Source organism: Neovison vison, chromosome 4, assembly GCF_020171115.1.
Source record: "Neovison vison isolate M4711 chromosome 4, ASM_NN_V1, whole genome shotgun sequence".
NCBI lineage: Eukaryota > Metazoa > Chordata > Mammalia > Carnivora > Mustelidae > Neogale > Neogale vison.
Genome location: NC_058094.1, coordinates 137,707,989 through 137,717,702, shown reverse-complemented (window position 1 = coordinate 137,717,702; position 9,714 = coordinate 137,707,989). Strand labels below are relative to the sequence as shown.

The 9,714-nt window shown below is 63.6% G+C and overlaps 1 protein-coding gene across 7 annotated transcripts; it reads right to left on the bottom strand.

Annotated features, from left to right (window-relative positions):
* Positions 1 to 568: 568 nt before the first annotated feature.
* Positions 569 to 8,800, bottom strand: POLM (DNA polymerase mu). Of its 7 annotated transcripts, none has more exons than XM_044245762.1 (12): positions 8,443 to 8,800; positions 7,079 to 7,262; positions 6,323 to 6,421; positions 5,997 to 6,167; positions 5,258 to 5,329; positions 3,667 to 3,787; positions 2,363 to 2,495; positions 2,138 to 2,240; positions 1,809 to 2,039; positions 1,651 to 1,734; positions 1,157 to 1,497; positions 569 to 798 (listed from the first exon to the last, which is right to left on the bottom strand). In XM_044245762.1, exons 1-11 carry the CDS (start codon positions 8,634 to 8,636, stop codon positions 1,411 to 1,413), a joined length of 1,479 nt encoding a protein of 492 aa, XP_044101697.1. In that variant the 5' UTR covers positions 8,637 to 8,800; the 3' UTR covers positions 569 to 798; positions 1,157 to 1,410. The 7 variants fall into 7 exon arrangements, with proteins under 7 accessions (XP_044101697.1, XP_044101693.1, XP_044101699.1 ...); XM_044245758.1 differs by having other exon boundaries at positions 7,079 to 8,191; positions 8,443 to 8,510; XM_044245764.1 differs by lacking the exon at positions 8,443 to 8,800 and adding an exon at positions 8,062 to 8,431.
* Between the last annotated feature and the right edge of the window lie 914 nt (positions 8,801 to 9,714).

Below are 9,714 nucleotides of genomic sequence, written 5' to 3'. Positions count from 1 at the left end.
GTCTGTGGTGGTTCTCGGTGTCTTGTCACTGGAACCTGGACACGAGGTTCTCGCCGGGCGGACGGCCCAACTCTGGGGGCTCCGTGGGTGGAAGGGGGAACAGCGGGTGCCCAGAGGACTCTCAGAGGCACCGTTGGAGGGGTTGGTCTTGGAAGTGCATAGGGAGTCCACCTGCACTCACAGGACATTCTGTAGAAGGACACCCGCAGGGACAAGGAAGCACCGTGAGAGCACGTGATGGCGACGGGACAGCGCGGGGCATCCCAATGCTGAGAATGCTGCGGGAAGGCCGCCTCTCTTAGAGGAGTCTGGAAGCCGCACCAGCTCGAGAGGGAGCCTGCCCTGCCCCCAGGCTTCACCAGAGCCCCCGATCCACCGGACTCGCACAGAGCAGCCCCTCCCAACCTCCTCCTCCTGGTCCTGTTCTGACTGCGGCTCCTCTGCCGTTCCCATTTTGCTGGTTCAACCACTGGCTGTTTTATTTCAAGGCTGGCCTGGTGGAGGTGGACGTGTCTACACGTTATAAGTCGTCAAACCGTACACCAAAAAGAGTCAAGATTACTGCAAGTTACTTTAAAAAATATTTTTTATTCCAGAGAGTGGTCCGGGGAGTCCTAACCTGACAGAGACATGTGCGTCAGGACAGTGTTCTGAGTGGACAGTCCAGCAGCGAGGGCACTGGAGCAGGAGCAGGCCCGAGGGCCGAGCAGGGGACTCCGCACACTCAGTGCCCCTCCATGATGGCCCCACGGGCGTGTGCGGCTCGGTCAGAGCGGAGGAGTGTGCAGAGGAGGGGAGCTGTAGAATGTGAAGAATGAGGGGGGACGCTGACCGACCTGCTGTTAAAGGCCCGAGGACAGAGCTTGGAAGAGCAAAGGCAGAGCTGGGACGCCTGCTTGAGAGGTGGGAGTCAGCACCCGAAAGTCTCTGCCCCACCCACCCTAGCTCCAGCTCTGCGTCCTGTCCCTCTCCAGATGCTGGCGGACTCTCGGGGTGGGGGGTGCTCCAGGCCCTCATCCCCCGGAGCCCTGGGAGACCGCCATCCACCACCTCGGGCTCCGCAACCGCCCCACCAGGGAGACAGCGCCAGTCATGTTCTCACTGGCCCAGTGGCACCCTGCCATGGTGGCCCCTGTCCCCAACCCCCAACCATTACCCCATAGCCGATGGGGGCCAGGTGCCCCATGCTCCCCCGTCACAGCAGCACGCTCAGAACACAGAGCTTGGTTTGGACAACATGCTCATTTCATTAGATCCTGGACTGGAAGTTGGGGAGGGGGCGAGAAGCGCCCTGCACGGTGGGGCTCCGGTCAGGGGTCGGCAGGGGCGAGGGCTTGGGGCAGCAGCGCAGCTTCTCCCGGAGCCCACGGGGCCTGGCTCACCAGCGCTGAGTGGGCCGGGCAGGCAGGTTCAGGCGTTTCTCTGCTCTGGAGGAAGGTACTCGAGGCCCAGGTGCCTGAATATGTCTTCCTCGGAGGCCACACGGAGCAGCATCTTCTATAGCAAGAGTGCGGGCGTCATGGCCTGGGAGCGCTCCCCCCGCCCACGGCCTCCTCGGGCTTCCTCAGGAAGGGTGTGGGGAGGGCTTGCGGTCGGGCAGCCCAAGGCCAGCCCAAGGTTCCTCCCCCAGGCGTCCCCCCAGCGACACACCTGCTCGGGGTCAAAGAGCCCATGGCTGTTCAGGCACAGCCCTCTCTCCTTCCGGCTGAAGCGGCGCAGCTCCCGCTCAAAATGCTGGGGAGAGTAGGGTTGTGGCAGGGCCGCGACCCCCTGCAGCCCCTGGCCCGGCCCCCACAGCACGCGCCTACCTTAGAGCCCGTCCAGCCAAGCAGGGCGAAGGGGAGCTGGCTGACAGGGACCGCCACCAGGTCCACGCGCACGGCCCGCCTATGGGCGCCCCCTGCTTCGGCCCCTGGGGAATGTGGCAGGCAGAAAATGCAGAAACTCCTCTCAAAGGCGTCCATGGTGTGGCTGTGCCGGGTCCGGCGCGCGGCATCTTCGGGGTGGCCGTGGTGGTGCTGGTGGTACAGGACAAGGCCCTGCGGGCCGAGCAGGTGTGGCCGCAGCTGCGGGGCAGGGCCAGGGCAGAAACCCGGGTCCCACAGTCCTCCCAGCCCAGGCAGTCCGAGCCCCTCACCTGCCTCTCCAGGCGGCGCATCACATGGGGCAGGAGCCCTGCCACCAGGCCCTCCTGGGGATGGCTGAGCAGCAAGTCCACGTCGTGGCCGTGCAACTTACCCCTACGGGGGCACCATCAACCTGTCTGACTCGGGCCACGCAGGGCTGTGGCAGTCATGCACTCCCTGGTCCCAGGATCAAGGCCTGCTCCGTGCCTTCCCCAAGGGCCGTCAGACCCCCTCACCTCCGGAAGCCGCCCACCAGTGTCACAGTGGCCCCGGGCAGGATGTCCACCGCAGCAGCCTCCACCTCCTGCTGCAGGGCCTCGGCTTCTGGCCGCTGCACCGGGACGCTCAGCTCACGGTAGTGCTGGAGTCCTGCAGAAGCACGGGCCCCTGACCGTTCCCGCCCCACCGGTTGCACTCTCCACCGGACCCTCCTCACTTTGAGGTAGAGGAAACCGTAGATCCGTGGGCAGATACACGAAAGGGCAGAAGTCCCCATGTGCCCCACCCACTCCCCACCATGGCAATGACTGTCCGTCCCATCAGGGTGCTGGTGTGGATGCCCTCATGATGCAGACCCTGCCCCTTGAGGCCTCAGTTTTCCTCTCCATAAAATGGGCCAGAGGTGATAAGGACGTGAAAGAGGCAGAACCCCTTCACTGGAGCCCTGGCCCATCTCGGCACCCACGGGGGCACTGCTACCTCCTGCACAGTCAGGAGAGGTTTCAGAGGGCAGCAACGACACCTGGGGGCACAGACTCTCAGTAGGGGGTTCCTGAAAACATCATGGGGGCCGAGCAGCCGAGTGGCACCAGCAGTAACAGCTCCTCTGTCACAGACATGTGATTCCCTGGGTCTCATGGCATGGGGTCCCCTATACAGGCCCCCCCCCAGCCCAGGGGAAATATTCCAAGATGCGGTGGGTGCCAGGCTGCGGAACCACTTCGGCCAGGGCTCCCAACCCCAGCCACGTGGGGAGGAGAGAGCGTCTAAGCCCTGCAACCCACTGGCCTCACACAGAGCTGCTCACAGAACCACACGCTTCATAGACAATGTAACGGAGGCTCAAAGAATTCAAGTCCCAGGTCACCAGCTAGGGGCCAAGGCAGGATCCAGCCCAGGCCTGACCCACTCTCAAGCTCACACTCATTCCACGGCACAGGGCCCCCTGCCATCACAGGCCCTGACCTGAGCCACTCCTGCCACAACAGGTCCCCATGTCATCTGCCAGCATGCCAGGACACCAGCCCCGTGCCAGCAAGCTGCTCACAGGGCACTGGCCACTGAAACCCAGCCTCCCCTTCCTGGTCCAGCCAGGAGGCGCGGACGTCACAGCAGTCACTGTCACCATCGCTGTTTGCTGTGGATGGGCTGCAATGGATCCAGATTCCACCCCACCAAACAGAGAGGCCTGCCTGCCCCGGGACCTCCATGCACTGACCCCACACCCTACCGTCCAGGAAGCCCCCAGCATGCGCCGTGGGCTGGTGCTGAGGGCTCCAGGTGCGGGCAGCCCAGGGTCCTGCCCTTCTCAGAGGCTTACCTGCTCTCTGCTGCTGGGTCAGCCTTTGGAGCTGTTTGTGGAGGCTGTCCAGGGTCCGCAGCCCGTCCCGGTACCAGCGGTCAGCAGTCTTTACCCCAACCCCGAAGATCCCGGTGAAAAGCTGTTTGGGAGATGAGCACAGTGTGGTCAGGAGCAAAGCCCTGACAGAAAACACAGACGGCCACGACCGTTGGCAAGGGCAGCACTGGCTGGGCTGCCCCGTGGCCACTCCCGGCTGTCTGGTTCCAGCAGCCTTCCCAAGGCCACACGGTGCACACACAGGCAGGATTCAAACCCCTAGGCTGGCCTGCACAGGGAACAGCCCAGACAGACCCCGCTGCACCTCCCTCCAAGGGCCCCTGCTCTGGCAACCTTTCTCCCCAGGGCCCATGCAGGTCCAGCACCACACACCAGTCATGGCCACAGCCTCCTGCCACTGGGAACCACACCAAGCAGGAGTCACTACCTGGCCACAAGGAAATACAGCATGGGGGCCAACCTCTCGTTGGGGGCAGCTAACACCACAGGGGCTTCCCACATGGGTGGGGGGCCTGGACCCCAGCCCTAGCAAGTCACTCTTTCCTTCCTGACCACAGCTCACTGGTCGGAGATAGGCACCTGCTCTAGCCAATCCCCTCTCTGGCAATTTTTGGAAATAAAACAGAAGGTCAGGCCTGTGCCATGGCAGCGGCTGTAACCCATGGAACAGGAGCTTCTGTGGCCGCGTCTCAGCTGGCAAGTGGGCCAGTGCGCGGAAAGGAGGATGACTCTGGTGGCCTTGGGTCCCCGAGCCCTGCTTCCTCTGGCTACAGCCCTGCCCCTCTCAGGCTATGCTGGCGGTCCTTCCTTCCCTCGACTCCCTGAACCAAGAGTCCGAGTGCCGACAGAAAAAACGCTCAGAACCACCCAACCATGTTGCTTAAACAATGAACTTCTGGTTGTTGACCCACCTCTCTGCTGGGCGCTCACCTAGGACCCTCCATCCTTCACACATGGCTCCTCTCCCTCTCTGAAGCCCTCCGTCGGCCCCTAGCACATTCAGGGCCACCCCCAGAGCACCAACGGCCCACCCTGTCAGGGAAGCCCCCTGCCCCAGCTGGTCGCTGATGGGAGGGGTGTCAGAGCAGTGAGACAGAGGCGGCCACAAGAGCTTGGGCACATCCTGTCGGAGGCGGGAGGAACAGGGGCAGGTGTGCTATGGACACAGGCAGGGCGACAGGCGAGATCATAAAGAGGGAGACCATGCGAGGAGGGGAAGGCTGTAGAGTTGGCTCCGGGAGGAAGTTAGTTTCGTCAAGCACGCTCCGTTCAAGATGCCGGTGGACACGGCACACTGGGCACTGTCCCACTGACGGTCCGATGAGAACAGGCACTGCCGAGTGATGAATGCACTGCCCTGCGCTCAGCACGAGCTTGCCCTCGCCCCGCTCAACCTGGCTGCCTCATGCACATCAGGTGTCAGCCAGCTGCCGCCGCCTCTGTGACACCTCCTCTGAGGTGGGCGCCCTGCTCGCTTCCCGTCCACGGATGGAGCCATTCTGTGCTCCCCAGAAGGGCTCCAAGCCCCTGCTGGGGTCCACCCTGCACGTACCTTCATGGTCTGGTACCGCTCTGACCGCCGGACCCTCTCCACCTCCTCACACACCCCATGTTCCAGCAGCTCCTGGGGGACCAAGCAAAAGGCTCAGCCCAACTGGAGACAAGGGCGGGGCACAAGGACCAGGCGGAACCCCAACACTCAGCAAGGCAGCTTCATCCGATCAGGACCAACTTGGAAATACAGACCACGCCTGGGGAGGCATTAGTGCTCCTGGCTTCATGGCTCTCGGTCCAGGGAACACGGGCCACCTTTCAGATGAATGACAGGTCCCAAGATACGTAAACCATGGCTTTTCCAAACACGGGGGACATATTCAACAGGACTTTGCATAAAAGCTTAACTGAGTTCAAAAGTACGTCTGGTCCCCACATGTTCTCCCAGGGGCAAGTGTACCCCTTAGATGGCTCACTTCACAGGACACGCGAAGGACCTAACATTTTGGGTTCTTACATACTCTGTATGTTAAAAGGGGGTGCTCCAAGTCAAGGGCTCCCAGACAGCAGGCCACTGCTGGCGATGCCAGCTACCAGCCCTGTCCGGCCCCTCCCAGCCCCACAGTGTGGCCCCATTTACAGACGAGGAACGTGAGTAGAGAGCGGCTTGCCCAGGACCAGAAGCTGGCCTGCACAGCTTCCCTGAGTCCCCAACCCCCGCGCTCACAGTCTCCAGGCCACCTCACCCACCTGCCCGCACGCCCGACTCCACCAGGCTGAGCGTGTGGAGCACCCACCTGGACGACCCTGCAGGAGTGTTCTCCAAAGTTGGGCAGCCCCTGCAGCTGGCTCGGGGCCGTGACCTGGCTCGGAAGGGCCTTGAGCACCGCGGCGGCTCTGCGGAAGGAGAGGAAGCGGCCCTCACTGCCCTCAAAGCCTGCGGCCTCCGCAAGCACCTCCAGAGCCTCCTGCCGGGAGAGGCCCTTGGTGAGGGGGGAGGGAGCCCAGCTCCCCATCCTCCAGCTCCCACCCACCTGTCCCCAAGCTGGGATAGGGCACAGTAGCAGGGCTCCTGGGAGCAGGTCTGGCCCCACCCCGGGGAGGCTGGGAACCCAGGGCTCACCGAGAGGCTGGTGTTGGGGTGTGTGAGCGGCGTGGGGCGCTGGCAGGCGTAGGGTGGCACCCTCACGGGGCCGGGCGGCCCTTTCCCGGGCACAGCCGCCTGGGGACGGGTGATACAGAGGCCATGAGGAGGCTGAGGGCTCCCGGGGCCAGGCAGACCCTGGAGCCCCATCCCAACAAGGACAGGAGGGCAGAGCAGGCTGAGGAGGGGCTCCTCACCCACCACAGTGGCAGGCACGGCCACTGCGGGCTCTCAGGGGCTACGCTTCCTGTCACCGCACCTGGTGAGTGCTCCACCTCCTGAAGCCCTCTCGGTCAAGTGGGCTACCAGTGCTCTTCGTCCCCCTCACAGACAGGGATGGCAGCTCATGGCCCACAGGCAGGGCCCAGGTCTCAACTTAGGACGCCCGACTCTGAGCCCACACACACCTGCATCCCCCAGGAAACACTGCACAGGGCAGCAGCCACGGACCCATCCAGGAGTCCTCGGGTCATCTGACTGGGACTAACCATCTCAATACTTGAGCAAGAAAGGCCTGAAGATGCTCGAAATGACTAGACCGCAAGAGCTCATAGCAATTGTGAGAGCAGGAGCTGGGAAGGCCTGGCCTCCCAGGGCCCCTGGTGGTCTGCACTGAGCCCCACTGTCCCCCTCAACTGTCGGCCCGGCGGTGCTGCTGACAGGTCACCTGTCCCCTCTGAGCCACAGCCTGCACCAGCATTCCTCGGTGGCCCCAGGCCAGGCCACCCAGCTCACCTCCAGACGGTGCCGAGGCTCCACGGGCACAGGCTGTCCAGCCGCCATGCTTTCCGTGAACCAGCTGATGTCCAGCAGCGCCGGGCAGGTGCCCTCTGGAGGAGAGGCCGCCGCCCTACGCTCCTGCCAGCACCTGGCCTCCTCTACCGAGGTCTGTTCCATTACCACATGCGTCACCTCGGAGCTGGGCAGAGAGAGGGGACAAAGCTGACGCCCAGAGGTCCTTCCTGCCTTGCTCCGCCTTGGCTCACAGTCCCCTCCGTCTGGCAAGCACTTGTTCCTGCTTCCAACAACCTCCTCAGAAAGCCCCTCCTCGCCACCATCTGCCACCCCACCACCCACAGAGCTGTGGCCCAGCCCAAGTTTCTGTCCACTCATCCATCCTTTCCCTGGGCCCCTGAGAATGAAGGCCAGGCCCTGAGCCTCTCCCTCTGCTGAACCCAAGCTGCTTGGGTCTGAACCCCAGCTCTGCCACACACACTGCATCTCACTTCTCTGTGCCCTGATTTCCTCCTCTTTAAAGCCGTTAACAACGTGACTACCACCTAGGGTTGTTGCAAAGATTAAACAAACTCATAAACCAAAGGGCTTAGAGGCTTAGCCCTCCGCACACTAAACTCCTCTGAGCGGGTCTAACCACTGGGAAAGGTTACATCACTTCAAAACAAACCAGAACAAAAGCTGCTGGGGGACTGGCCCCTGGTTTGCTTGCTCTGTCAACTTCAAACCTACGGGGACCCATTTCCTTAATCGCAGCAGTGTCTCCGCACCCAGCCCAGGATTTTTGCTGATCTCGGAGCCTCGCGTCGCTGTCTCTGCCTGAGCGGCGAGGTCGGCCTGGCTAACAGGGCAAGACGCACTCGCCCAGGGCATAAGGCGGTGAGCCGGGGATACCCTCAACCACCCCAAACGGCCCTCTGGCTCCTTCCAGAGCCCCAGGCACACGCCCTCTGCGTGTCCCACAGAGCACTCCTGGCCCTAACCACGAGCACCCGCTGCGGAGAGGATATTCGGGGAAAGCCAGGAAAGCACCAAGAGCCGTGGTCAACTGGAATCCGAAACCGCGGGCCCCTTCACTGCCAGGTGAGTCGGTTTAGACCTTAACGTCCTCCGCTGAAAAGAAACGCGGCTCGTGAAAGTGGCTGGTCCGCGGCGAAGTCTGAGCACCGACATGAGGGCTCCCACCACGCAGCAGCGTCCGCGGGCCGTGCTGGTCGGGCCATACGCGCACAGCCGTCCCTCGGTGCCCTGAGGGCGCAGCACCCGCCCCGCGCCCCTGGTGCAGGCGCCCTCCAACCACGAAGGCGCCGCGAGCAGGCGCCCCAGGGCGGCCCCGGGCAGCAGGCTTCTCCGCGACCGCGCACCTGTAAGCGTCCAGGACCCGGAAGCCCTTAGAGAGCGCCAGGCGCGTGAGGAAGGCGCGGCGGCTGCGGCCCATGCGCGGCTCGGCCAGGTGGATGGCGACCCCGGGGAAGCGCGGAGGGCAGGGGCGGGCGGGGCCGGGGCGGGCCGGGCCGCCGGGGGAGCCGGTCCGCGCTCGCCGCCGCCGCGGTAGCATCCTGGCTCCGCGCGGGCCGCCGCCAGGAAGAGGTGCGCGGAAGCCGGAAGAAAGGTGCCCGAGGCGGGCTGGCGGGGGACGTGGCACCCGGCGGAGCGAGCGAGCGGGCCGCGCCCCGCACACCTCGGGCGGCTCGGGGCGCCTCCGGCACCACCGCCGAGCGTTTGCGCCCGCTGCCGGGTCTCCATGCAAATAGCACCAGAGGCCACGCCTTTTATGTAAAAAACCGCCAAGGGACCGGGAGAGCGCGGGTGCGGGGGGCGGGCCCGGGAAGGGCGGGGCGGGGCGGGGCGAGCGCGAAGGTGGAGCCGCGGAGAGCGGAGCCGGGGGCGGGGCTGCGGAGCGCAGGGGTGGAGTGGAGTGGAGTGATGGGGGCCGCGGAGCGCCGGGGCGGGGCGGGGCGAGGGGACGCGCTGTAGGTAGGGCTCGGCGGGAGAGGCCGGCGGGGAGCGGCGGGGGCGGGATGCGCGGCGGGGGCCGGTAGGGTTAGGATTAGGGCTCTGGGAGCTCGGGAGCGTGGGGGCGGGGAGAGCGGGGCGTGGGGGTGGGGCGTACGGGGTGGGGTGGAGAGCGCGGCGGGGGCTGGACGCGCAGGGCGGGGCGCTACGGGGCGCGAGGTCGGAACGTGCGGTCGAGGGGTTTCGGACCCAGGAAGGTGTTTCCGCCCCCCGGCCTTGGTACCCTTGGCCGGCCATTTGGAAAAATAGAAGTTGGCTTCCTCCGTCACTCCTTAACACCAAAATGAAATCCAGATGCATAAAACGTCCAAATCTAAAAAGCAAACAAAAAAGGTCCTGGAAAGTCGACTAATGTCTATCACAATAAACCTAGGGAAGGGGGAGAAAAGAATAGTAAATTTGACCATACTGAAATTGAGAATGCCATGAGAATTAATTAAAAGGCCGGCAGGGGGGAAAGTGAGTGTCGTGTATTTGGGAATTGTCTAATTCCTGTAATTGTGAAACTGTCCACAGATAAATAAGAAAAAGACGATGATCTAATGGAAAAATTGGCAAGAGCACGGTAGGAATTTCGCAGAAGACCCCTACTCGAAACTCGAACCAGATTGTTTGACCGG